At 61.2% G+C, this 27,312-nt stretch overlaps 2 protein-coding genes across 4 annotated transcripts in view; one reads left to right on the top strand and one right to left on the bottom strand.

The window, feature by feature from the left end:
* On the top strand, positions 1 to 21,447 carry KATNB1 (katanin regulatory subunit B1). Of its 2 annotated transcripts, XM_073659852.1 has the most exons (20): positions 1 to 112; positions 4,661 to 4,827; positions 5,090 to 5,220; positions 5,867 to 5,984; positions 7,425 to 7,525; positions 11,377 to 11,418; positions 11,492 to 11,575; positions 11,768 to 11,883; positions 11,956 to 12,027; positions 12,154 to 12,304; positions 12,412 to 12,599; positions 12,687 to 12,784; positions 12,864 to 12,914; positions 17,424 to 17,497; positions 18,445 to 18,594; positions 18,662 to 18,811; positions 19,318 to 19,394; positions 19,482 to 19,556; positions 20,968 to 21,084; positions 21,162 to 21,447. In XM_073659852.1, the coding sequence occupies exons 2-20, from the start codon at positions 4,788 to 4,790 to the stop codon at positions 21,292 to 21,294; spliced, it is 1,968 nt and encodes a 655-aa protein (XP_073515953.1). In that variant the 5' UTR covers positions 1 to 112; positions 4,661 to 4,787; the 3' UTR covers positions 21,295 to 21,447. The 2 variants fall into 2 exon arrangements, with proteins under 2 accessions (XP_073515953.1, XP_073515952.1); XM_073659851.1 differs by having other exon boundaries at positions 12,412 to 12,784.
* A 5,663-nt stretch (positions 21,448 to 27,110) lies between these two features.
* The window catches only part of KIFC3 (kinesin family member C3), a 41,194-nt gene continuing 40,992 nt past the window's right edge, over positions 27,111 to 27,312 (bottom strand). For both annotated transcript variants that reach the window (XM_073659849.1, XM_073659850.1), the window contains one exon: positions 27,111 to 27,276. In XM_073659849.1, coding sequence (XP_073515950.1) covers positions 27,251 to 27,276 — 26 coding nt within the window. In that variant the 3' untranslated portion in view covers positions 27,111 to 27,250. The remainder of the gene's footprint in view (positions 27,277 to 27,312) is intronic.

The raw sequence follows: 27,312 nt of genomic DNA, 5'->3' as shown, positions 1-27,312 counted from the left end.
GACTCTACGTCATGACGTCAGAGGCACGCTGTGAATGTTAGGGGCGTGTCGTCAAGTTTGTTTTGAAGCTCGTTGTCAGGAAACCGCGAATGGGAGCGAAAATCATTACCAGGTATCGAGAGGAGACCGGAGAACGGCAACACCGGGGAGAGGAGACACCGGGGAGAGGGGAACGGAGAGGAGACACCGGGGAGAGGAGACACCGGGGAGAGGAGAGGAGAGGAGACACCGGGGAGAGGGGAACGGAGAGGAGAGGAGACACCGGGGAGAGGAGAGGAGACACCGGGGAGAAGGGAACGGAGAGGAGACACCGGGGAGAGGAGAGGAGACACCGGGGAGAGGGGAACGGAGAGGAGACACCGGGGAGAGGAGAGGAGACACCGGGGAGAGGGGAACGGAGAGGAGACACCGGGGAGAGGGGAACGGAGAGGAGACACCGGGGAGAGGAGAGGAGAGGAGACACCGGGGAGAGGGGAACGGAGAGGAGAGGAGACACCGGGGAGAGGAGAGGAGACACCGGGGAGAGGGGAGAGGAGAGGAGACACCGGGGAGAAGGGAACGGAGAGGAGAGGAGACACCGGGGAGAAGGGAACGGAGAGGAGAGGAGACACCGGGGAGAGGAGAGGAGACACCGGGGAGAGGAGAGGAGACACCGGGGAGAAGGGAACGGAGAGGAGACACCGGGGAGAGGAGAGGAGACACCGGGGAGAGGGGAACGGAGAGGAGACACCGGGGAGAGGGGAACGGAGAGGAGACACCGGGGAGAGGGGAACGGAGAGGAGACACCGGGGAGAGGGGAACGGAGAGGAGAGGAGACACCGGGGAGAGGAGAGGAGACACCGGGGAGAAGGGAACGGAGAGGAGAGGAGACACCGGGGAGAAGGGAACGGAGAGGAGACACCGGGGAGAGGAGAGGAGACACCGGGGAGAAGGGAACGGAGAGGAGACACCGGGAACGGAGAGGAGACACCGGGGAGAGGGGAACGGAGAGGAGACACCGGGGAGAGGGGAACGGAGAGGAGACACCGGGGAGAGGGGAACGGAGAGGAGACACCGGGGAGAGGGGAACGGAGAGGAGACACCGGGGAGAGGGGAACGGAGAGGAGACACCGGGGAGAGGGGAACGGAGAGGAGACACCGGGGAGAGGGGAACGGAGAGGAGACACCGGGGAGAGGGGAACGGAGAGGAGACACCGGGGAGAGGGGAACGGAGAGGAGACACCGGGGAGAGGGGAACGGAGAGGAGACACCGGGGAGAGGAGACACCGGGGAGAGGGGAACGGAGAGGAGACACCCGGGAGAGGGGAGAGGAGAGGAGACACCGGGGAGAGGAGAGGAGACACCGGGGAGAGGGGAACGGAGAGGAGACACCGGGGAGAGGGGAACGGAGAGGAGACACCGGGGAGAGGGGAACGGAGAGGAGACACCGGGCAGAGGGGAGAGGAGAGGAGACACCGGGGAGAGGGGAACGGAGAGGAGACACCGGGGAGAGGAGAGGAGACACCGGGGAGAGGGGAACGGAGAGGAGACACCGGGGAGAGGGGAACGGAGAGGAGACACCGGGGAGAGGGGAACGGAGAGGAGACACCGGGGAGAGAGGAGAGGAGACACCGGGGAGAGGGGAACGGAGAGGAGACACCGGGGAGAGAGGAGAGGAGAGGAGACACCGGGGAGAGGGGAGAGGAGAGGAGACACCGGGGAGAGGGGAACGGAGAGGAGACACCGGGGAGAGGGGAACGGAGAGGAGACACCGGGGAGAGGAGACACCGGGGAGAGGAGACACCGGGGAGAGGAGAGGAGACACCGGGGAGAGGAGAGGAGACACCGGGGAGAGGAGAGGAGACACCGGGGAGAGGAGAGGAGACACCGGGGAGAGGAGAGGAGACACCGGGGAGAGGAGAACGGAGAGGAGACACCGGGGAGAGGGGAACGGAGAGGAGACACCGGGGAGAGGAGAGGAGACACCGGGGAGAGGGGAACGGAGAGGAGACACCGGGGAGAGGAGAGGAGACACCGGGGAGAGGGGAACGGAGAGGAGACACCGGGGAGAGGAGAGGAGACACCGGGGAGAGGGGAACGGAGAGGAGACACCGGGGAGAGGGGAGAGGAGAGGAGACACCGGGGAGAGGGGAACGGAGAGGAGACACCCGGGAGAGGGGAGAGGAGAGGAGACACCGGGGAGAGGAGACACCGGAGAGGGGAGAGGAGACACCGGGGAGAGGGGAACGGAGAGGAGACACCGGGGAGAGGAGAGGAGACACCGGGGAGAGGGGAACGGAGAGGAGACACCGGGGAGAGGGGAACGGAGAGGAGACACCGGGGAGAGGGGAGAGGAGAGGGGAGAGGAGAGGAGACACCGGGGAGAGGGGAACGGAGAGGAGACACCGGGGAGAGGGGAACGGAGAGGAGACACCGGGGAGAGGGGAACGGAGAGGAGACACCGGGGAGAGGGGAACGGAGAGGAGACACCGGGGAGAGGAGAGGAGACACCGGGGAGAGGAGAGGAGACACCGGGGAGAGGGGAACGGAGAGGAGACACCGGGGAGAGGGGAACGGAGAGGAGACACCGGGGAGAGGGGAACGGAGAGGAGACACCGGGGAGAGGAGGGGAACGGAGAGGAGACACCGGGGAGAAGGGAACGGAGACACCGGGGAGAGGGGAACGGAGAGGAGACACCTTGGAGAGGAGAGGAGACACCGGGGAGAGGGGAACGGAGAGGAGACACCGGGGAGAGGAGACACCGGGGAGAGGGGAACGGAGAGGAGACACCGGGGAGAGGAGACACCGGGGAGAGGGGAACGGAGAGGAGACACCGGGGAGAGGGGAACGGAGAGGGGAACGGAGAGGAGACACCGGGGAGAGGGGAACGGAGAGGAGACACCGGGGAGAGGGGAACGGAGAGGAGACACCGGGGAGAGGAGGGGAACGGAGAGGAGACACCGGGGAGAGGAGACACCGGGGAGAGGAGAGGAGACACCGGGGAGAGGAGAGGAGACACCGGGGAGAGGGGAGGAGACACCGGGGAGAGGGGAGGAGACACCGAGGAGAGGAGACACCGGGGAGAGGGGAGAGGAGAGGAGACACCGGGGAGAGGGGAGAGGAGAGGAGACACCGGGGAGAGGGGATCGGAGAGGAGACACCGGGGAGAGGGGAACGGAGAGGAGACACCGGGGAGAGGGGAACGGAGAGGAGACACCGGGGAGAGGAGAGGAGACACCGGGGAGAGGGGAGAGGAGAGGAGACACCGGGGAACGGAGAGGAGACACCGGGGAACGGAGAGGAGACACCGGGGAACGGAGAGGAGACACCGGGGAACGGAGAGGAGACACCGGGGAACGGAGAGGAGACACCGGGGAACGGAGACACTGGGGAGAGGAGACACTGGGGAGAGGAGACACTGGGGAGAGGAGACACTGGGGAGAGGAGACACTGGGGAGAGGAGACTGGAGAGGAGAGGAGACACTGGGGAGAGGAGACTGGAGAGGAGAGGAGACACTGGGGAGAGGAGACACTGGGGAGAGGAGACACTGGGGAGAGGAGACACTGGGGAGAGGAGACACTGGGGAGAGGAGACACTGGGGAGAGGAGACTGGAGAGGAGAGGAGACACTGGGGAGAGGAGACTGGAGAGGAGAGGAGACACTGGGGAGAGGAGACTGGAGAGGAGAGGAGACACTGGGGAGAGGAGACTGGAGAGGAGAGGAGACACTGGGGAGAGGAGACTGGAGAGGAGAGGAGACACTGGGGAGAGGAGACTGGAGAGGAGAGGAGACACTGGGGAGAGGAGACACTGGGGAGAGGAGACTGGAGAGGAGAGGAGACTGGAGAGGAGAGGAGACTGGAGAGGAGAGGAGACTGGAGAGGAGAGGAGACTGGAGAGGAGACTGGAGAGGAGAGGAGACTGGAAAGGAGACTGGAGAGGAGAGGAGACTGGAGAGGTGAGGAGACTGGAGAGGTGAGGAGACTGGAGAGGAGAGGAGAGACTGGAGAGGAGAGGAGACACTGGGGAGGAGAGGAGACACTGGGGAGAGGAGACTGGAGAGGAGAGGAGACACTGGGGAGAGGAGACTGGAGAGGAGAGGAGACACTGGGGAGAGGAGACTGGAGAGGAGAGGAGACACTGGGGAGAGGAGACTGGAGAGGAGACTGGAGAGGAGAGGAGACTGGAGAGGAGAGGAGACTGGAGAGGAGAGGAGACTGGAGAGGAGAGGAGACTGGAGAGGAGAGGAGACTGGAGAGGAGAGGAGACTGGAGAGGAGAGGAGACTGGAAAGGAGACTGGAGAGGAGAGGAGACTGGAGAGGTGAGGAGACTGGAGAGGTGAGGAGACTGGAGAGGTGAGGAGACTGGAGAGGAGAGGAGAGACTGGAGAGGAGAGGAGACACTGGGGAGGAGAGGAGACACTGGGGAGAGGAGACTGGAGAGGAGAGGAGACACTGGGGAGAGGAGACTGGAGAGGAGAGGAGACACTGGGGAGAGGAGACTGGAGAGGAGAGGAGACACTGGGGAGAGGAGACTGGAGAGGAGACTGGAGAGGAGACACCGGGGAACGGAGAGACCAGGGACAGGAGAGGGGAACGGAAACTGTGGGCTCTGGGGGCTCAGTACTGGGGGGTCCTCTGTGATATTGGGGATGACCCTTGTGATGTTGTTGCCTCTAGATCCTTGGATCCGTCTGGTTTCCTCCCTGCTGGGGTCTTGTTGTGCTGAAGACTTGGGAAGGGGCCTTCCCCTGAATCCTCAGCTGTCTTCACCCTGTGATGTTCTTCTGTTCCTTGCCACACAGCCATGGCTATTTCAGGAGTGACCAAGACTTCTTGGAAGCTGCGTGAGTACAGTGGGCTGGGGCGGCGGGCCATGGGCAGGGCCTGTCTGGAAGGGCGGCGGGCCGTGGGCAGGGGCTGTCTGGCGGCGGGCCTTGGGCATGGGCTGCCTGGTTTGGGCCTTGGGCAGGGAGTGTCTGGCTGGGGCGGCGGGCGCTTGGGCAGTGGCTGTCTGGCGGCGGGCGCTTGGGCAGGGCAGGGGCTGTCTGGCGGCGGGCCCTTGGTGCCAGTGCTGCAGCCTGTGACCTCTTCTTTCCTGCCTTACAGAAGAAATCGTGGCTCATGCCAGTACCGTGTCCACGCTCGCCCTGGGGAAGACCTCGGGCCGCCTCCTGGCCACTGGCGGCGATGACTGCCGCGTCAACCTGTGGTCTGTCAACAAACCAAACTGTATAATGGTGAGGACGCAGCGCACTGCATGACTAGGGGCCCCTCGCTGTCGCCTCGCCCTGGCCCAGGGGGGCCCCCTCGCTGTCGCCTCGCCCTGTCTCGGGGGGGCCCCCTCGCTGTCGCCTCGCCCTGTCTCGGGGGGGCCCCCTCGCTGTCGCCTCGCCCTGTCCCGGGGGGGCCCCCTCGCTGTCGCCTCGCCCTGTCCCGGGGGGGCCCCCTCGCTGTCACCTCGCCCTGTCCCGGGGGGGCCCCCTCGCTGTCGCCTCGCCCTGTCCCGGGGGGGCCCCCTCGCTGTCGCCTCGCCCTGTCCCGGGGGGGGCCCCCTCGCTGTCGCCTCGCCCTGTCCCGGGGGGGGCCCCCTCGCTGTCGCCTCGCCCTGTCCCGGGGGGGGGCCCCCTCGCTGTCGCCTCGCCCTGTCCCGGGGGGGGCCCCCTCGCTGTCGCCTCGCCCTGTCCCGGGGGGGGCCCCCTCGCTGTCGCCTCGCCCTGTCCCGGGGGGGGCCCCCTCGCTGTCGCCTCGCCCTGTCCCGGGGGGGGCCCCCTCGCTGTCGCCTCGCCCTGTCCCGGGGGGGCCCCTTGACTGTTGGCCCTCAGATCTGCCCTGGCGGTCGGCCGCGCCCCCTTCTCGGTAATTTGGCGGTGCGTCTCCTTACAGAGCCTGACCGGTCACACGTCCCCGGTGGAGAGCGTCCGATTCAGCACCTCCGAGAATCTGATTGTGGCCGGATCTCAGTCTGGTTCTCTGCGGGTGTGGAATATGGAAGAAGCGAAAAGTAAGTGACTCCTACCGAGGAGGGGAGGGGTATAATGTGGAGAGGGGGAGGAGCTTACTGGGGAGTGGTATAATGTGGAGAGGGGGAGGAGCTTACCGGGGAGTTGTATCATGTGGAGAGGGGGAGGAGCTTACCGGGGAGTGGTATCATGTGGAGAGGGGGAAGAGCTTACCGGGGAGTGGTATCATGTGGAGAGGGGGAGGAGCTTACCGGGGAGTGGTATCATGAGGAGAGGGGGAGGAGCTTATCGGGGAGGGGTATAATGTGGAGAGGGGGAGGAGCTTACCGGGGAGGGGTATCATGAGGAGAGGGGGAGGAGCTTACCGGGGAGTGGTATAATGTGGAGAGGGGGAGGAGCTTACTGGAGAGTGGTATAATGTGGAGAGGGGGAGGAGCTTACTGGAGAGTGGTATAATGTGGAGAGGGGGAGGAGCTTACTGGGGAGTGGTATAATGTGGAGAGGGGGAGGGGCTTACTGGGGAGTGGTATAATGTGGAGAGGGGGAGGGGCTTACTGGGGAGTGGTATCATGTGTAGAGGGGGAGGAGCTTACCGGGGAGTGGTATCATGTGGAGGGGGGGGAGCTTACCGGGGAGTGGTATCATGTGGAGAGGGGGAGGAGCTTACCGGGGAGTGGTATCATGTGGAGAGGGGGAGGAGCTTACCGGGGAGTGGTATCATGTGGAGAGGGGGAGGAGCTTACCGGGGAGTGGTATCATGAGGAGAGGGGGAGGAGCTTATCGGGGAGTGGTATAATGTGGAGAGGGGGAGGAGCTTACCGGGGAGTGGTATCATGAGGAGAGGGGGAGGAGCTTACCGGGGAGTGGTATAATGTGGAGAGGGGGAGGAGCTTACCGGGGAGTGGTATAATGTGGAGAGGGGGAGGAGCTTACTGGGGAGTGGTATAATGTGGAGAGGGGGAGGGGCTTACCGGGGAGTGGTATCATGTGGAGAGGGGGAGGAGCTTACCGGGGAGTGGTATCATGTGGAGAGGGGGAGGGGCTTACCGGGGAGTGGTATCATGTGGAGAGGGGGAGGGGCTTACCGGGGAGTGGTATCATGTGGAGAGGGGGAGGGGCTTACCGGGGAGTGGTATCATGTGGAGAGGGGGAGGAGCTTACTGGGGAGTGGTATCATGTGGAGAGGGGGAGGGGCTTACTGGGGAGTGGTATCATGTGGAGAGGGGGAGGGGCTTACTGGGGAGTGGTATCATGTGGAGAGGGGGAGGAGCTTACTGGGGAGTGGTATCATGTGGAGAGGGGGAGGAGCTTACTGGGGAGTGGTATCATGTGGAGAGGGGGAGGAGCTTACTGGGGAGTGGTATCATGTGGAGGGGGGTATAATATACATGGGGGGTGCATACTGTGCACGCATTCTTTGTATATGCTTCTTGTGCCCCTTGCTGCCGCCCGTACGTCTGACCCTTTCTTCTCGCCCTCAGTACAGAGGACGCTGACGGGGCACAAGGCTGGTGTCTCCAGTCTGGATTTCCACCCGTACGGAGACTTTGTGGCGTCGGGGTCTCAGGACACAAATATTAAGGTGCAGTGAGATTAACCCTGTGTGTTACCTCCTTACTATAGACCCCCCTTCACACCCCCAGTCACGGGAGCATCGCCATCAGGTCCGGCCCATGATCCTTCACCTCCAGCAGAAACTAAGACTCCAAACCCAAGTCAGCGAGCAGCCATGAATCTGCCCCAAAATTCACCCCTAATCCCACAGTAATGACCATCTGCAGTGATGGAGTTCATAGAACCCAAAATATTGGGACCTCCACAGTGTGACCGCTCTTACAGTACAAAAGCTCTATAGTGTGACCGCTCTTACAGTACAGAGCTCTATAGTGTGACCGCTCTTACAGTACACAGCTCTATAGTGTGACCGCTCTTACAGTACAGAGCTCCACAGTGTGACCGCTCTTACAGTACAAAAGCTCTATAGTGTGACCGCTCTTACAGTACAGAGCTCTATAGTGTGACCGCTCTTACAGTACAGAGCTCTATAGTGTGACCGCTCTTACAGTACAGAGCTCTATAGTGTGACCGCTCTTACAGTACACAGCTCTATAGTGTGACCGCTCTTACAGTACAGAGATCTATAGTGTGACCGCTCTTACAGTACAGAGCTCCACAGTGTGACCGCTCTTACAGTACAAAAGCTCTATAGTGTGACCGCTCTTACAGTACAGAGCTCTATAGTGTGACCGCTCTTACAGTACAGAGCTCTATAGTGTGACCGCTCTTACAGTACACAGCTCTATAGTGTGACCGCTCTTACAGTACACAGCTCTATAGTGTGACCGCTCTTACAGTACACAGCTCTATAGTGTGACCGCTCTTACAGTACAGAGCTCTATAGTGTGACCGCTCTTACAGTACAGAGCTCTATAGTGTGACCTCTCTTACAGTACACAGCTCTATAGTGTGACCGCTCTTACAGTACAGAGCTCTATAGTGTGACCGCTCTTACAGTACAGAGCTCTATAGTGTGACCGCTCTTACAGTACAGAGCTCTATAGTGTGACCGCTCTTACAGTACAGAGCTCTATAGTGTGACCGCTCTTACAGTACACAGCTCTATAGTGTGACCGCTCTTACAGTACAGAGCTCTATAGTGTGACCGCTCTTACAGTACAGAGCTCTATAGTGTGACCGCTCTTACAGTACACAGCTCTATAGTGTGACCGCTCTTACAGTACACAGCTCTAGTGTGACCGCTCTTACAGTACACAGCCCTATAGTGTGACCGCTCTTACAGTACACAGCTCTATAGTGTGACCGCTCTTACAGTACACAGCTCTATTGTGTGACCGCTCTTACAGTACACAGCTCTATAGTGTGACCGCTCTTACAGTACACAGCTCTATAGTGTGACCGCTCTTACAGTACACAGCTCTATAGTGTGACCGCTCTTACAGTACACAGCTCTATAGTGTGACCGCTCTTACAGTACAGAGCTCTATAGTGTGACCGCTCTTACAGTACAGAGCTCTATAGTGTGACCGCTCTTACAGTACAGAGCTCTATAGTGTGACCGCTCTTACAGTACAGAGCTCTATAGTGTGACCGCTCTTACAGTACAGAGCTCTATAGTGTGACCTCTCTTACAGCACACGGCTCTATAGTGTGACCGCTCTTACAGTACAGAGCTCTATAGTGTGACCGCTCTTACAGTACAGAGCTCTATAGTGTGACCGCTCTTACAGTACAGAGCTCTATAGTGTGACCGCTCTTACAGTACAGAGCTCTATAGTGTGACCGCTCTTACAGTACAGAGCTCTATAGTGTGACCGCTCTTACAGTACAGAGCTCTATAGTGTGACCGCTCTTACAGTACACGGCTCTATAGTGTGACCGCTCTTACAGTACACGGCTCTATAGTGTGACCGCTCTTACAGTACACGGCTCTATAGTGTGACCGCTCTTACAGCACACGGCTCTATAGTGTGACCGCTCTTACAGCACACGGCTCTATAGTGTGACCGCTCTTACAGCACACGGCTCTATAGTGTGACCGCTCTTACAGCACACGGCTCTATAGTGTGACCGCTCTTACAGCACACGGCTCTATAGTGTGACCGCTCTTACAGCACACGGCTCTATAGTGTGACCGCTCTTACAGCACACGGCTCTATAGTGTGACCGCTCTTACAGCACACGGCTCTATAGTGTGACCGCTCTTACAGCACACGGCTCTATAGTGTGACCGCTCTTACAGCACACGGCTCTATAGTGTGACCGCTCTTACAGCACAGAGCTCTATAGTGTGACCGCTCTTACAGTACACAGCTCTATAGTGTGACCGCTCTTACAGTACACAGCTCTATAGTGTGACCGCTCTTACAGTACACAGCTCTATAGTGTGACCGCTCTTACAGTACACAGCTCTATAGTGTGACCGCTCTTACAGTACACAGCTCTATAGTGTGACCGCTCTTACAGTACACAGCTCTATAGTGTGACCGCTCTTACAGTACACAGCTCTATAGTGTGACCGCTCTTACAGTACAGAGCTCTATAGTGTGACCGCTCTTACAGTACACAGCCCTATAGTGTGACCGCTCTTACAGTACAAAAGCTCTATAGTGTGACCGCTCTTACAGTACACAGCTCTATACTGTGACCGCTCTTACAGTACAGAGATCCACAGTGTGACCGCTCTTACAGTACAAAAGCTCTATAGTGTGACCGCTCTTACAGTACAGAGCTCTATAGTGTGACCGCTCTTACAGTACACAGCTCTATAGTGTGACCGCTCTTACAGTACACAGCTCTATAGTGTGACCGCTCTTACAGTACAGAGCTCTATAGTGTGACCGCTCTTACAGTACACAGCTCTATAGTGTGACCGCTCTTACAGTACACAGCTCTATAGTGTGACCGCTCTTACAGTACACAGCTCTATAGTGTGACCGCTCTTACAGTACACAGCTCTATAGTGTGACCGCTCTTACAGTACACAGCTCTATAGTGTGACCGCTCTTACAGTACACAGCTCTATAGTGTGACCGCTCTTACAGTACACAGCTCTATAGTGTGACCGCTCTTACAGTACACAGCTCTATAGTGTGACCGCTCTTACAGTACACAGCTCTATAGTGTGACCGCTCTTACAGTACACAGCTCTATAGTGTGACCGCTCTTACAGTACACAGCTCTATAGTGTGACCGCTCTTACAGTACACAGCTCTATAGTGTGACCGCTCTTACAGTACACAGCTCTATAGTGTGACCGCTCTTACAGTACACAGCTCTATAGTGTGACCGCTCTTACAGTACACAGCTCTATAGTGTGACCGCTCTTACAGTACAGAGCTCTATAGTGTGACCGCTCTTACAGTACACAGCTCTATAGTGTGACCGCTCTTACAGTACAGCGCTCTATAGTGTGACCGCTCTTACAGTACACAGCTCTATAGTGTGACCGCTCTTACAGTACACAGCTCTATAGTGTGACCGCTCTTACACTACACAGCTCTATAGTGTGACCGCTCTTACACTACACAGCTCTATAGTGTGACCGCTCTTACAGTACACAGCTCTATAGTGTGACCGCTCTTACAGTACACAGCTCTATAGTGTGACCGCTCTTACAGTACAGCGCTCTATAGTGTGACCGCTCTTACAGTACACAGCTCTATAGTGTGACCGCTCTTACAGTACACAGCTCTATAGTGTGACCGCTCTTACAGTACACAGCTCTATAGTGTGACCGCTCTTACAGTACAGAGCTCTATAGTGTGACCGCTCTTACAGTACACAGCTCTATAGTGTGACCGCTCTTACAGTACACAGCTCTATAGTGTGACCGCTCTTACAGTACACAGCTCTATAGTGTGACCGCTCTTAGCCTGTTGGTCGTTTTCTCATCTCCATGTCTGTTCTCCGTAGTTGTGGGACGTGCGTAGGAAGGGGTGCGTCTTTCGATACAAGGTGAGTGCGCCTCCCACGGTTTGTTGAGAGACCCCCAACTCAACCGTCCCCTCACCGTCCGCTTTATGTTTAGGGTCACACACAGGCCGTGCGCTGTTTACGCTTTAGTCCAGATGGCAAGTGGCTAGCATCGTCTTCAGATGACCACACAATAAAGGTAAGTGGTGAGTGTGGTGTCCGACATTGGTGAGTGCGCGGGTGGACGAGGTTGTTTGCGAGGTGGTAGGTGCCGGCAGGCGAGGGAAGGGGGATTCCTTCCGGAGGAGGGGTGGGGGACACCGGCAGGCGAGGAGGGCGACCGTCTGTCTGGGGGGGGCCCGCTAGGTTGACTCTTCTTCTTCTCTTTCAGCTTTGGGATCTCGGTGCTGGGAAGTTAATGGCGGAGCTGACGGAGCACTCGGGGCCGGTGCAGATCGTGGAGTTTCACCCCAATGAGTATTTGTTGGCGTCAGCGAGTGCAGACAGGTACCGTGGGGGCCACTCGCCCAGAACTTTTCTGCTCTCCTCCGACTTGTTGTGACTCTGGTTTCTCTCCAGGACGGTTCGTTTCTGGGATCTGGAGAAGTTCCAGTTGGTGGGCTGCATGGAGGGCGACCCCACACCGTTCAGGTGAGCACCGTCTGCCGCGCTCAGCCTCATCTCTTCAGCATCCGGGGCAGGATTTCCACGTTCCTGGCGGTCGGGCTGGTGGGTCGGCCCTGGCTCCTTCAGATCAGCTTGTGTTTTCCTCGGCAGGTCCATCCTGTTCAGCGCAGACGGCGGCTGCCTGTTCTGCGGGGGCCGGGATTCGCTGCGTGTTTACGGCTGGGAGCCAGAGCGCTGCTTTGATACCATCCCTGTGCTATGGGGGAAAGTCTCGGACCTGTCTATCTGCAATAACCAGCTGGTGAGTGGTCCCCCGACGACCCTTCGGATCGGGGACCCTGAGGACTGGCAGCAGGGTCCAGGGGCAGATTGCTGCAGACATCTTTGTGTGTCCTTCATGCTTTGCAGATTGGCGTCTCTCACTTCCAGGCCAATGTGTCGTCTTTTGTGGTTGATCTAAATCGTGTAAAAATGTCTGGATCAGGATCACTGGGGTCTCTTCCCAAAGAAACGCCAGTCAGTCAGCCCGCGCCAACAGGATCGTCCCTAAGACGCAACTACGAGCGTCCATCTACCACCTGCACAAAGCCAAAAAGGTGGGTGAAAGCCCTGGTGGTGCTGCCCGTGCCTCGCGCCCGGCGCCTTTCATGCCGTGGACTAGATGGTGTCTTGTCTTCTCGCAGGATCAGCCCAACCAGTGATGAGGAGGAGAAGGAGTCCCGAGCGGAGATCCAGAACGCAGAGGATTATAAGGAGATCTTCCAGGCCAAGAATGCCATCTGTAAGTGGAAGCCATCGCCGCCTGACTGCGCCGGGCATGGAGCCGTCCTCATATCTCTCATCATTCCTCCCACCTGCAGCTCGGACACCCCCACGGAACAGTGAACCCTTCCCGCCCCCCCCAGAAGATGGTAAGATCATACGTACTCTAGGGGGATGTCTGCCCTCACTGGAGGGGTCTCCTCCTAATCATCACATTACACTGGGGGGATGTCTGCCGTCACTGGAGGGGTCTCCTCCTAATCATCACATTACACTAGGGGGCTGTCTGTCCTCACTGGTGGGGTCTCCTAATCATCACATTACACTGGGGGGCTGTCTGTCCTCACTGGTGGGGTCTCCTCCTAATCATCACATTACACTGGGGGGATGTCTGTCCTCACTGGAGGGGTCTCCTCCTAATCATCACATTACACTAGGGGGCTGTCTGCCCTCACTGGTGGGGTCTCCCCCTAATCATCACATTACGCTAGGGGGATGTCTGCCCTCACTGGAGGGGTCTCCCCCCTAATCATCACATTACACTGGGGGGATGTCTGTCCTCACTGGTGGGGTCTCCTCCTAATCATCACATTACACTAGGGGGATGTCTGTCCTCACTGGTGGGGTCTCCTCCTAATCATCACATTACACTAGGGGGATGTCTGTCCTCACTGGTGGGGTCTCCCCCTAATCATCACATTACACTGGGGGGATGTCTGCCCTCACTGGAGGGGTCTCCCCCCTAATCATCACATTACACTAGGGGGATGTCTGTCCTCACTGGTGGGGTCTCCCCCTAATCATCACATTACACTGGGGGGATGTCTGCCCTCACTGGAGGGGTCTCCCCCCTAATCATCACATTACACTGGGGGGATGTCTGTCCTCACTGGTGGGGTCTCCTCCTAATCATCACATTACACTAGGGGGATGTCTGTCCTCGCTGGTGGGGTCTCCTCCTAATCATCACATTACACTGGGGGGATGTCTGTCCTCACTGGTGGGGTCTCCTCCTAATCATCACATTACACTAGGGGGATGTCTGTCCTCACTGGTGGGGTCTCCCCCTAATCATCACATTACACTAGGGGGATGTCTGCCCTCACTGGAGGGGTCTCCCCCCTAATCATCACATTACACTAGGGGGATGTCTGCCCTCACTGGAGGGGTCTCCCCCCTAATCATCACATTACACTAGGGGGATGTCTGCCCTCACTGGAGGGGTCTCCTCCTAATCATCACATTACACTAGGGGGATGTCTGCCCTCACTAGAGGGGTCTCCTCCTAATCATCACATTACACTAGGGGGATGTCTGTCCTCACTGGTGGGGTCTCCTCCTAATCATCACATTACACTAGGGGGATGTCTGTCCTCACTGGTGGGGTCTCCTCCTAATCATCACATTACACTAGGGGGATGTCTGTCCTCACTGGTGGGGTCTCCTCCTAATCATCACATTACACTAGGGGGATGTCTGCCCTCACTGGAGGGGTCTCCCCCTAATCATCACATTACACTGGGGGGATGTCTGTCCTCACTGGTGGGGTCTCCTCCTAATCATCACATTACACTAGGGGGATGTCTGTCCTCACTGGTGGGGTCTCCCCCTAATCATCACATTACACTGGGGGGATGTCTGTCCTCACTGGTGGGGTCTCCTCCTAATCATCACATTACACTAGGGGGATGTCTGTCCTCACTGGTGGGGTCTCCCCCTAATCATCACATTACACTGGGGGGATGTCTGCCCTCACTGGAGGGGTCTCCTCCTAGTCATCACATTACACTAAGCGGATTTCTGTCCTCACTGGTGGGGTCTCCTAATCATCACATTACACTAGGGGGATGTCTGTCCTCACTGGTGGGGTCTCCCCCAATCATCACATTACACTAGGGGGATGTCTGTCCTCACTGGTGGGGTCTCCTCCTAATCATCACATTACACTGGGGGGATGTCTGTCTTCACTGGTGGGGTCTCCTCCTAATCATCACATTACACTGGGGGGATGTCTGTCCTCACTGGAGGGGTCTCCTCCTAATCATCACATTACACTAGGGGGATGTCTGTCCTCACTGGTGGGGTCTCCTCCTAATCATCACATTACACTGGGGGGATGTCTGTCCTCACTGGTGGGGTCTCCTCCTAATCATCACATTACACTGGGGGGATGTCTGTCCTCACTGGTGGGGTCTCCTCCTAATCATCACATTACACTGGGGGGATGTCTGTCCTCACTGGTGGGGTCTCCTCCTAATCATCACATTACACTGGGGGGATGTCTGTCCTCACTGGTGGGGTCTCCTCCTAATCATCACATTACACTGGGGGGATGTCTGTCCTCACTGGTGGGGTCTCCTCCTAATCATCACATTACACTGGGGGGATGTCTGTCCTCACTGGTGGGGTCTCCTCCTAATCATCACATTACACTAGGGGGATGTCTGTCCTCACTGGAGGGGTCTCCTCCTAATCATCACATTACACTAGGGGGATGTCTGTCCTCACTGGAGGGGTCTCCTCCTAATCATCACATTACACTGGGGGGATGTCTGTCCTCACTGGTGGGGTCTCCTCCTAATCATCACATTACACTGGGGGGATGTCTGTCCTCACTGGTGGGGTCTCCTCCTAATCATCACATTACACTAGGGGGATGTCTGTCCTCACTGGAGGGGTCTCCTCCTAATCATCACATTACACTAGGGGGATGTCTGTCCTCACTGGAGGGGTCTCCTCCTAATCATCACATTACACTGGGGGGATGTCTGTCTTCACTGGTGGGGTCTCCTCCTAATCATCACATTACACTAGGGGGATGTCTGTCCTCACTGGTGGGGTCTCCCCCTAATCATCACATTACACTGGGGGGATGTCTGCCCTCACTGGTGGGGTCTCCTCCTAATCATCACATTACACTAGGGGGATGTCTGTCCTCACTGGTGGGGTCTCCTCCTAATCATCACATTACACTAGGGGGATGTCTGTCCTCACTGGTGGGGTCTTCTCCTAATCATCACATTACACTAGGGGGATGTCTGCCCTCACTGGAGGGGTCTCCCCCTAATCATCACATTACACTGGGGGGATGTCTGTCCTCACTGGTGGGGTCTCCCCCTAATCATCACATTACACTGGGGGGATGTCTGCCCTCACTGGAGGGGTCTCCTCCTAGTCATCACATTACACTAGGGGGATTTCTGTCCTCACTGGTGGGGTCTCCCCCTAATCATCACATTACACTGGGGGGATGTCTGTCCTCACTGGAGGGGTCTCCTCCTAATCATCACATTACACTAGGGGGATGTCTGCCCTCACTGGAGGGGTCTCCTCCTAATCATCACATTACACTAGGGGGATGTCTGCCCTCACTGGAGGGGTCTCCTCCTAATCATCACATTACACTAGGGGGATGTCTGCCCTCACTGGTGGGGTCTCCTCCTAATCATCACATTACACTAGGGGGATGTCTGCCCTCACTGGAGGGGTCTCCTCCTAATCATCACATTACACTAGGGGGATGTCTGCCCTCACTGGAGGGGTCTCCTCCTAATCATCACATTACACTAGGGGGATGTCTGCCCTCACTGGAGGGGTCTCCTCCTAATCATCACATTACACTAGGGGGATGTCTGTCCTCACTGGTGGGGTCTCCTCCTAATCATCACATTACACTAGGGGGATGTCTGTCCTCACTGGTGGGGTCTCCTCCTAATCATCACATTACACTAGGGGGATGTCTGTCCTCACTGGTGGGGTCTCCCCCTAATCATCACATTACACTGGGGGGATGTCTGCCCTCACTGGAGGGGTCTCCTCCTAGTCATCACATTACACTAGGGGGATGTCTGTCCTCACTGGTGGGGTCTCCTAATCATCACATTACACTGGGGGGATGTCTGTCCTCACTGGTGGGGTCTCCTCCTAATCATCACATTACACTAGGGGGATGTCTGTCCTCACTGGTGGGGTCTCCCCCTAATCATCACATTACACTAGGGGGATGTCTGTCCTCACTGGTGGGGTCTCCTCCTAATCATCACATTACGCTAGGGGGATGTCTGTCCTCACTGGAGGGGTCTCCTCCTAATCATCACATTACGCTAGGGGGATGTCTGTCCTCACTGGTGGGGTCTCCTCCTAATCATCACATTACACTAGGGGGATGTCTGTCCTCACTGGAGGGGTCTCCCCCTTATCATCACATTACACTGGGGGGATGTCTGTCCTCACTGGTGGGGTCTCCTCCTAATCATCACATTACACTAGGGGGATGTCTGTCCTCACTGGTGGGGTCTCCTAATCATCACATTACACTGGGGGGATGTCTGCCCTCACTGGAGGGGTCTCCTCCTAATCATCACATTACACTGGGGGGATGTCTGCCCTCACTGGAGGGGTCTCCTCCTAATCATCACATTACACTGGGGGGATGTCTGTCCTCATTGGTGGGGTCTCCTCCTAATCATCACATTACTTTGGGGGGATGTCTGTCCTCACTGGAGGGGTCTCCTCCTAATCATCACATTACACTAGGGGGGCTGTCTGTCCTCACTGGTGGGGGTCTCTGGATGGTTGGATCAGATGTAGGTTGGTAGTATGGAGTCCTGCCGCCATGTGCTGTTCTCCTTCACATCTTCTGTATTATTTACCCGCAGACTCCGCTGTGATGAAGGACGCCATGCCTGCAGCGCCGGAGGCCAGTACTCCTATGCCCTCCACCAAGAGAAATGTATGTACTGCTGTGTGAATATAGGAGGGCGGGGCGGTGTCCTGGGGCCGGGGCGGTGTCCTGGGGCCGGGGCGGTGTCCTGGGGCCGGGGCGGTGTCCTGCGTCCCTTTCAGGATGAGGCAATCCTACCAGTTAGTAGTGTCTCATTAAGGAGCCTTGTCACATGACTTGGAATATAAGCACCAGGCTCGGTGTTTCGGGGTGCAGACACTGTGTTTCGGGGTGCAGACACTGTGTTTCGGGGTGCAGACAGTGTGTTTCGGGGTGCAGACAGTGTGTTTCGGGGTGCAGACAGTGTGTTTCGGGGTGCAGACAGTGTGTTTCGGGGTGCAGACAGTGTGTTTCGGGGTGCAGACAGTGTGTTTCGGGGTGCAGACAGTGTGTTTCGGGGCGCTGCCCCTCCTCAGTGTAAAGTGTGAGTTCTGGTCGGGTGAGAGGCGTCAGGCCGCTCCTCTTCCTCTCTGCAGAGACGGTTTGGATATCTCCCAGAGGAGCACTGCGGCTTTATAAGTCTCCTCACCTGACGGCTTAAAGGGGTTTTCACACAAACAAAAGCTCATTTGAATAATTGTCTGTGTCTGACCGTGCAGGAACGTACCACACCTCCTGGGCAGGGGGAAGCAAGAGAGTATACAGACAGGACAGCGGGGGAGTCATCCTGTGGGGTAAAACATTTCACTGCCTGTTTATAAACAATGTTTTACCCCACAGGATGACTCCCCCGCTGTCCTGTCTGTATACTCTCTTGCTTCCCCCTGCCCAGGAGGTGTGGTACGTTCCTGCACGGTCAGACACAGACAATTATTCAAATGAGCTTTTGTTTGTGTGAAGCCCCCGGTAACGTGTCTCAGTCCGCCAGGAGAAATGTTACCCCTAGGTACCCGCCTGTAGGTGGCGCACGTCTGTCGGAGGCCTCATGTTTTGTTCTGTTTTCTTCCGCTGTTTAGTGTGAACAGTTCCCCCGGCCTCCAGTGGCGACTTCCACACCCAGCGTCTGCCCGGACCCCCCAGCGGCTCCAGCTGTGCCCAATAACCCCCCGGTGATATCAGCTGCCCGCAATGAGCCCATCGGCCTTAAAGCGGCAGACTTTCTCCCAGTAAGTAAGGCTGGGGCGAGGCGGGTGAGGCCTGAATTTTGGGCAGAACGTCGTCTTCTTCCTGCAGGTTTTGAAGGGCTCGTCTCCAGCAGAGATGGTGGATGAGGACGCGGTGTGTCAGATCCGCAAGGGCCACGACACCATGTGCATGGTGCTGACCAGCCGGAGGCGCAACCTGGACACCGTGAGGGCCGTGTGGAGCACGGGGGACGTGAAGGCAAGAGCTGGCCGCTCCGGGACGGCGGGGGTGCTGGCGGGCGGGGGAAGGGGGGTGTCCCGCAGAGGTGGGGATGCTGGCCGGTAAAAACAGACAGGGAGGGGACGTGCCGAAGGCCGGTGTGGCGGCAGATATGGGGGGGTGAGGTGTCGGCAGATATGGGGGGCTGGGGGCTGATGTGTCGGCAAATATGGGGGGTGACGTACCAGGGGCCAGTGTGTCAGCAGATATGGGGAGGCCAGGGTGTCGGCAGATATGGGGGGGGAACGTGTCGGAGACCAGGGTGTCGGCAGATATGAGGGATGGGGAAGGGGGCCAGTGTGTCGGCAGATATGAGGGATGGGGGGGTCCCGGGAGCCAGTGTGTCGGCAGATATAGGGGGGGGGGGTTTCCGGTGTGTCAGTTTCCGGTGTCGGCAGATATGGGGAGAGGGGGTTCTGGGGGCCGGTGTGTCGGCAGGTGGGGACTGGTCTGTCTGACGGGGTGCTCTGCTGTTTTTGTTGTAGACTTCCATGGACTCTGCTGTGGCTGTTAATGATCTTTCTGTGGTCGTGGATCTTCTAAACATTATCAACCAGAAAGCGTAAGTGTCGCAGCCAGGTTTCAGCGCTGCCAGCTACCGCCGCCACCGCTGGTCGTGGCCATCACTGATGCGTCTCTTCTTGCTCAGGTCTCTGTGGAGGCTGGATCTCTGCCTGACCGTATTGCCTCAAATCGACAAACTGCTGCAGAGCAAGTATGAGAGGTGAGTGGCGAGGAGAGCGGCCGCCATCATGGCTTCGTGTTCCGCTGACTGCCTTCTGTCTTCCCCCTCGGCTGGCTGCTGCCTTCTCCCCCTCGGCTGGCTGCTGCCTTCTCCCCCTCGGCTGGCTGCTGCCTTCTCCCCCTCGGCTGGCTGCTGCCTTCTCCCCCTCGGCTGGCTGCTGCCTTCTCCCCCTCGGCTGGCTGCTGCCTTCTCCCCCTCGGCTGGCTGCTGCCTTCTCCCCCTCGGCTGGCTGCTGCCTTCTCCCCCCCCCTTCCCGGCTTGCTGCCTTTTCCACCCCCAGCTCGCTGTCTTCTCCCTCTTCTCCCCGCCGGCTGGCCCTCTTCTCCCCGCCGGCTCGCCCTCTTCTCCCCGCCGGCTCGCCCTCTTCTCCCCGCCGGCTCGCCCTCTTCTCCCCGCCGGCTCGCCCTCTTCTCCCCGCCGGCTCGCCCTCTTCTCCCCGCCGGCTCGCCCTCTTCTCCCCGCCGGCTCGCCCTCTTCTCCCCGCCGGCTCGCCCTCTTCGCCCTCTTCTCCCCGCCGGCTCGCCCTCTTCTCCCCGCCGGCTCGCCCTCTTCTCCCCGCCGGCTCGCCCTCTTCGCCCTCTTCTCCCCGCCGGCTCGCCCTCTTCGCCCTCTTCTCCCCGCCGGCTCGCCCTCTTCTCCCCGCCGGCTGGCCCTCTTCTCCCCGCCGGCTGGCCCTCTTCGCCCTCTTCTCCCCGCCGGCTGGCCCTCTTCGCCCTCTTCTCCCCGCCGGCTGGCCCTCTTCGCCCTCTTCTCCCCGCCGGCTGGCCCTCTTCGCCCTCTTCTCCCCGCCGGCTGGCCCTCTTCGCCCTCTTCTCCCCGCCGGCTGGCCCTCTTCGCCCTCTTCTCCCCGCCGGCTGGCCCTCTTCGCCCTCCTCGCCCCGCCGGCTGGCCCTCTTCTCCCCCTCTTCTCCCCGCCGGTTGACCCTCTTCTCCCCCTCTTCTCCCCCTCTTCTCCCCGCCGGTTGACCCTCTTCTCCCTCCTCGCCCCGCCGGTTGACCCTCTTCTCCCTCCTCGCCCCGCCGGCTGGCCCTCTTCTCTCCCTCTTCTCCCCGCCGGTTGACCCTCTTCTCCCTCCTCTCCCCGCCAGTTGACCCTCTTCTCCCTCCTCGCCCCGCCGGTTGACCCTCTTCTCCCTCCTCGCCCCGCCGGCTGGCCCTCTTCTCCCCCTCTTCTCCCCGCCGGTTGACCCTCTTCTCCCTCCTCGCCCCGCCGGTTGACCCTCTTCTCCCTCCTCGCCCCGCCGGCTGGCCCTCTTCTCCCCGCCGGTTGACCCTCTTCTCCCTCCTCGCCCCGCCGGTTGACCCTCTTCTCCCTCCTCGCCCCGCCGGTTGACCCTCTTCTCCCTCCTCGCCCCGCCGGTTGACCCTCTTCTCCCTCCTCTCCCCGCAGCTATGTACAGACCGGCTGCGTCTCCCTCAAGCTTCTCCTGCAGAGGTTCTTGCCGCTGATCTCGGAGACGCTGTCTGCTCCGCCCTCGGTGGGTGTGGATATTACACGGGAGGAAAGGTGAGCGCGGGTGTGTGAGCGCAGGGCCGTGGCCGTCAGACGTGGCCCACGCTGCAGTCATCATCTCCTCTCTGCAGGCTGATGAAGTGTAAGCTCTGCTACAAGCAGCTGAAGGGCCTGTGCGCGCTGGTGTCCGGCCGGGCCTCGCAGAGCGGCCGATACGGGAGCGCCTTCCGGGAGCTGCAGCTGCTCCTGTCCGGGCTGGACTGATGAGGACGGATGAGCGGCCTTCTGTACCAGGTGACGGGGCGGCATGGAGGCCACACTGTCTCTGTGAGACGGGCGCTGGTCACGGGGTCTGTCCGCCTCTTACCTCGCTGTATGTGTCTCTTTATGGTATAATTAAACAAGTGTCATATTTTTCACGACTCGTCCGATGCTGCGAATAAAGGCAAGAACGCGGCGACCATCGTATAAAATCCTCTGTAATAAACGCTATCTACAGAAATATATCAACATACAAATGTACACAGGCAGCAGGCGAAGGGTTAATGGAGCCATCGAGTTGCACCAACGATCCGCTGCACTGAAGGTGGTGATCTGCTGCCATCAGGCGAGAGGAGGATGGAGGACCGAGCTGCTGCCATCAGGCGAGAGGAGGATGGAGGACCGAGCTGCTGTCGGGAGGGGTGGGGAGGATGGAGGGCCGAGCTGCTGTCGGGAGGGGTGGGGAGGATGGAGGACCGAGCTGCTGTCGGGAGGGGTGGGGAGGATGGAGGACCGAGCTGCTGTCGGGAGGGGTGGGGAGGATGGAGGACCGAGCTTCTGTCGGGAGGGGTGGGGAGGATGGAGGACCGAGCTGCTGTCGGGAGGGGTGGGGAGGATGGAGGACCGAGCTGCTGTCGGGAGGGGTGGGGAGGATGGAGGGCCGAGCTGCTGTCGGGAGGGGTGGGGAGGATGGAGGGCCGAGCTGCTGTCGGGAGGGGTGGGGAGGATGGAGGGCCGAGCTGCTGTCGGGAGGGGTGGGGAGGATGGAGGGCCGAGCTGCTGTCTGGAGGGGTGGGGAGGATGGAGGGCCGAGCTGCTGTCTGGAGGGGTGGGGAGGATGGAGGGCCGAGCTGCTGTCGGGAGGGGTGGGGAGGATGGAGGGCCGAGCTGCTGTCGGGAGGGGTGGGGAGGATGGAGGGCCGAGCTGCTGTCGGGAGGGGTGGGGAGGATGGAGGGCCGAGCTGCTGTCTGCAGGGGTGGGGAGGATGGAGGGCCGAGCTGCTGTCGGGAGGGGTGGGGAGGATGGAGGACCGAGCTGCTGTCTGCAGGGGTGGGGAGGATGGAGGGCCGAGCTGCTGTCTGGAGGGGTGGGGAGGATGGAGGGCCGAGCTGCTGTCGGGAGGGGTGGGGAGGATGGAGGGCCGAGCTGCTGTCGGGAGGGGTGGGGAGGATGGAGGACCGAGCTGCTGTCGGGAGGGGTGGGGAGGATGGAGGACCGAGCTGCTGTCTGCAGGGGTGGGGAGGATGGAGGGCCGAGCTGCTGTCTGGAGGGGTGGGGAGGATGGAGGGCCGAGCTGCTGTCGGGAGGGGTGGGGAGGATGGAGGGCCGAGCTGCTGTCGGGAGGGGTGGGGAGGATGGAGGACCGAGCTGCTGTCGGGAGGGGTGGGGAGGATGGAGGACCGAGCTGCTGTCTGCAGGGGTGGGGAGGATGGAGGGCCGAGCTGCTGTCTGGAGGGGTGGGGAGGATGGAGGGCCGAGCTGCTGTCTGGAGGGGTGGGGAGGATGGAGGGCCGAGCTGCTGTCGGGAGGGGTGGGGAGGATGGAGGGCCGAGCTGCTGTCGGGAGGGGTGGGGAGGATGGAGGACCGAGCTGCTGTCGGGAGGGGTGGGGAGGATGGAGGGCCGAGCTGCTGTCTGCAGGGGTGGGGAGGATGGAGGGCCGAGCTGCTGTCTGGAGGGGTGGGGAGGATGGAGGGCCGAGCTGCTGTCGGGAGGGGTGGGGAGGATGGAGGACCGAGCTGCTGTCGGGAGGGGTGGGGAGGATGGAGGGCCGACCTTCGGGGGAGGAGGGGTGGAGGGCCGAGCTGCTGCCGTCGGGAGGGGTGGGGAGGATGGAGGGCTGACCTTCGGGGGTGGGGAGGATGGAGGGCCGAGCTGCTGTCGGGAGGGGTGGGGAGGATGGAGGGCCGAGCTGCTGTCGGGAGGGGTGGGGAGGATGGAGGGCCGAGCTGCTGTCGGGAGGGGTGGGGAGGATGGAGGGCCGAGCTGCTGTCTGGAGGGGTGGGGAGGATGGAGGGCCGAGCTGCTGTCTGGAGGGGTGGGGAGGATGGAGGGCCGAGCTGCTGTCGGGAGGGGTGGGGAGGATGGAGGGCCGAGCTGCTGTCGGGAGGGGTGGGGAGGATGGAGGGCCGAGCTGCTGTCTGGAGGGGTGGGGAGGATGGAGGGCCGAGCTGCTGTCGGGAGGGGTGGGGAGGATGGAGGGCCGAGCTGCTGTCGGGAGGGGTGGGGAGGATGGAGGGCCGAGCTGCTGTCGGGAGGGGTGGGGAGGATGGAGGGCCGAGCTGCTGTCGGGAGGGGTGGGGAGGATGGAGGGCCGAGCTGCTGTCGGGAGGGGTGGGGAGGATGGAGGGCCGAGCTGCTGTCGGGAGGGGTGGGGAGGATGGAGGGCCGAGCTGCTGTCGGGAGGGGTGGGGAGGATGGAGGGCCGAGCTGCTGTCGGGAGGGGTGGGGAGGATGGAGGGCCGAGCTGCTGTCGGGAGGGGTGGGGAGGATGGAGGGCCGAGCTGCTGTCTGGAGGGGTGGGGAGGATGGAGGGCCGAGCTGCTGTCTGGAGGGGTGGGGAGGATGGAGGGCCGAGCTGCTGTCGGGAGGGGTGGGGAGGATGGAGGGCCGAGCTGCTGTCGGGAGGGGTGGGGAGGATGGAGGACCGAGCTGCTGTCTGCAGGGGTGGGGAGGATGGAGGGCCGAGCTGCTGTCGGGAGGGGTGGGGAGGATGGAGGACCGAGCTGCTGTCTGCAGGGGTGGGGAGGATGGAGGGCCGAGCTGCTGTCTGGAGGGGTGGGGAGGATGGAGGGCCGAGCTGCTGTCGGGAGGGGTGGGGAGGATGGAGGGCCGAGCTGCTGTCGGGAGGGGTGGGGAGGATGGAGGACCGAGCTGCTGTCGGGAGGGGTGGGGAGGATGGAGGGCCGAGCTGCTGTCTGGAGGGGTGGGGAGGATGGAGGGCCGAGCTGCTGTCGGGAGGGGTGGGGAGGATGGAGGACCGAGCTGCTGTCGGGAGGGGTGGGGAGGATGGAGGGCCGACCTTCGGGGGAGGAGGGGTGGAGGGCCGAGCTGCTGCCGTCGGGAGGGGTGGGGAGGATGGAGGGCTGACCTTCGGGGGTGGGGAGGATGGAGGGCCGAGCTGCTGTCGGGAGGGGTGGGGAGGATGGAGGGCCGAGCTGCTGTCGGGAGGGGTGGGGAGGATGGAGGGCCGAGCTGCTGTCGGGAGGGGTGGGGAGGATGGAGGGCCGAGCTGCTGTCTGGAGGGGTGGGGAGGATGGAGGGCCGAGCTGCTGTCTGGAGGGGTGGGGAGGATGGAGGGCCGAGCTGCTGTCTGGAGGGGTGGGGAGGATGGAGGGCCGAGCTGCTGTCGGGAGGGGTGGGGAGGATGGAGGGCCGAGCTGCTGTCGGGAGGGGTGGGGAGGATGGAGGGCCGAGCTGCTGTCGGGAGGGGTGGGGAGGATGGAGGGCCGAGCTGCTGTCGGGAGGGGTGGGGAGGATGGAGGGCCGAGCTGCTGTCGGGAGGGGTGGGGAGGATGGAGGGCCGAGCTGCTGTCGGGAGGGGTGGGGAGGATGGAGGACCGAGCTGCTGTCGGGAGGGGTGGGGAGGATGGAGGACCGAGCTGCTGTCGGGAGGGGTGGGGAGGATGGAGGACCGAGCTGCTGTCTGCAGGGGTGGGGAGGATGGAGGGCCGAGCTGCTGTCTGGAGGGGTGGGGAGGATGGAGGACCGAGCTGCTGTCGGGAGGGGTGGGGAGGATGGAGGACCGAGCTGCTGTCTGCAGGGGTGGGGAGGATGGAGGGCCGAGCTGCTGTCTGGAGGGGTGGGGAGGATGGAGGGCCGAGCTGCTGTCGGGAGGGGTGGGGAGGATGGAGGGCCGAGCTGCTGTCGGGAGGGGTGGGGAGGATGGAGGGCCGAGCTGCTGTCGGGAGGGGTGGGGAGGATGGAGGGCCGAGCTGCTGTCTGCAGGGGTGGGGAGGATGGAGGGCCGAGCTGCTGTCTGGAGGGGTGGGGAGGATGGAGGGCCGAGCTGCTGTCAGGAGGGGTGGGGAGGATGGAGGGCCGAGCTGCTGTCGGGAGGGGTGGGGAGGATGGAGGACCGAGCTGCTGTCGGGAGGGGTGGGGAGGATGGAGGACCGAGCTGCTGTCTGCAGGGGTGGGGAGGATGGAGGGCCGAGCTGCTGTCTGGAGGGGTGGGGAGGATGGAGGGCCGAGCTGCTGTCTGGAGGGGTGGGGAGGATGGAGGGCCGAGCTGCTGTCGGGAGGGGTGGGGAGGATGGAGGACCGAGCTGCTGTCGGGAGGGGTGGGGAGGATGGAGGGCCGAGCTGCTGTCTGCAGGGGTGGGGAGGATGGAGGGCCGAGCTGCTGTCTGGAGGGGTGGGGAGGATGGAGGGCCGAGCTGCTGTCGGGAGGGGTGGGGAGGATGGAGGGCCGAGCTGCTGTCGGGAGGGGTGGGGAGGATGGAGGGCCGAGCTGCTGTCGGGAGGGGTGGGGAGGATGGAGGGCCGAGCTGCTGTCGGGAGGGGTGGGGAGGATGGAGGGCCGAGCTGCTGTCGGGAGGGGTGGGGAGGATGGAGGGCCGAGCTGCTGTCGGGAGGGGTGGGGAGGATGGAGGGCCGAGCTGCTGTCGGGAGGGGTGGGGAGGATGGAGGACCGAGCTGCTGTCGGGAGGGGTGGGGAGGATGGAGGACCGAGCTGCTGTCGGGAGGGGTGGGGAGGATGGAGGACCGAGCTGCTGTCGGGAGGGGTGGGGAGGATGGAGGACCGAGCTGCTGTCTGCAGGGGTGGGGAGGATGGAGGGCCGAGCTGCTGTCTGGAGGGGTGGGGAGGATGGAGGACCGAGCTGCTGTCGGGAGGGGTGGGGAGGATGGAGGACCGAGCTGCTGTCTGCAGGGGTGGGGAGGATGGAGGGCCGAGCTGCTGTCTGGAGGGGTGGGGAGGATGGAGGGCCGAGCTGCTGTCGGGAGGGGTGGGGAGGATGGAGGGCCGAGCTGCTGTCGGGAGGGGTGGGGAGGATGGAGGGCCGAGCTGCTGTCGGGAGGGGTGGGGAGGATGGAGGGCCGAGCTGCTGTCTGCAGGGGTGGGGAGGATGGAGGGCCGAGCTGCTGTCTGGAGGGGTGGGGAGGATGGAGGGCCGAGCTGCTGTCGGGAGGGGTGGGGAGGATGGAGGGCCGAGCTGCTGTCGGGAGGGGTGGGGAGGATGGAGGACCGAGCTGCTGTCGGGAGGGGTGGGGAGGATGGAGGACCGAGCTGCTGTCTGCAGGGGTGGGGAGGATGGAGGGCCGAGCTGCTGTCTGGAGGGGTGGGGAGGATGGAGGGCCGAGCTGCTGTCGGGAGGGGTGGGGAGGATGGAGGGCCGAGCTGCTGTCGGGAGGGGTGGGGAGGATGGAGGACCGAGCTGCTGTCGGGAGGGGTGGGGAGGATGGAGGGCCGAGCTGCTGTCTGCAGGGGTGGGGAGGATGGAGGGCCGAGCTGCTGTCTGGAGGGGTGGGGAGGATGGAGGGCCGAGCTGCTGTCAGGAGGGGTGGGGAGGATGGAGGACCGAGCTGCTGTCGGGAGGGGTGGGGAGGATGGAGGGCCGACCTTCGGGGGAGGAGGGGTGGAGGGCCGAGCTGCTGCCGTCGGGAGGGGTGGGGAGGATGGAGGGCTGACCTTCGGGGGAGGGGGGGTGGAGGGCCGAGCTGCTGCCGTCGGGAGGGGTGGGGAGGATGGAGGGCCGACCTTCGGGGGAGGGGGGGTGGAGGGCCGAGCTGCTGCCGTCGGGAGGGGTGGGGAGGATGGAGGGCCGACCTTCGGGGGAGGGGGGGTGGAGGGCCGAGCTGCTGCCGTCGGGAGGGGTGGGGAGGGTGGAGGGCCGACCTGCTGTTGTCGGGGGAGGCCGGCCTGCTTCCGTTGGGGGAGGGGGATGATAGAGGGCCAATATGCTGTTGAGTGTGGGGGTGCGAGTCTCTCCTGTGAGGTGGAGGTGATCTGTTGCAATCAGGGGGGGCCAATCCGCTGCCGCACTGAAAACAAAAGAAGATGATGGGTCAGTGTCCTTC

This window comes from Phyllobates terribilis, unplaced genomic scaffold (assembly GCF_046119375.1).
Source record: "Phyllobates terribilis strain yellow unplaced genomic scaffold, ASM4611937v1 Scaffold_14__1_contigs__length_39327217, whole genome shotgun sequence".
NCBI classification, from domain to species: domain Eukaryota; kingdom Metazoa; phylum Chordata; class Amphibia; order Anura; family Dendrobatidae; genus Phyllobates; species Phyllobates terribilis.
The sequence above is the reverse complement of the archived record's forward strand: the minus strand, read 5'-3'. Positions and strand labels throughout refer to the sequence as shown.

Excerpts from the sequence above, each read along its gene's own strand:
- KATNB1 (XM_073659851.1), top strand. The coding sequence starts at position 4,788 with ATGGCTATTTCAGGAGTGACCAAGACTTCTTGGAAGCTGC. Across the intron at positions 18,595-18,661 it reads AAGCGGCAGACTTTCTCCCA|GTTTTGAAGGGCTCGTCTCC; the intron begins GTAAGTAAGGCT and ends TTCTTCCTGCAG. Across the intron at positions 19,557-20,967 it reads CTGCAGAGCAAGTATGAGAG|CTATGTACAGACCGGCTGCG; the intron begins GTGAGTGGCGAG and ends CTCTCCCCGCAG.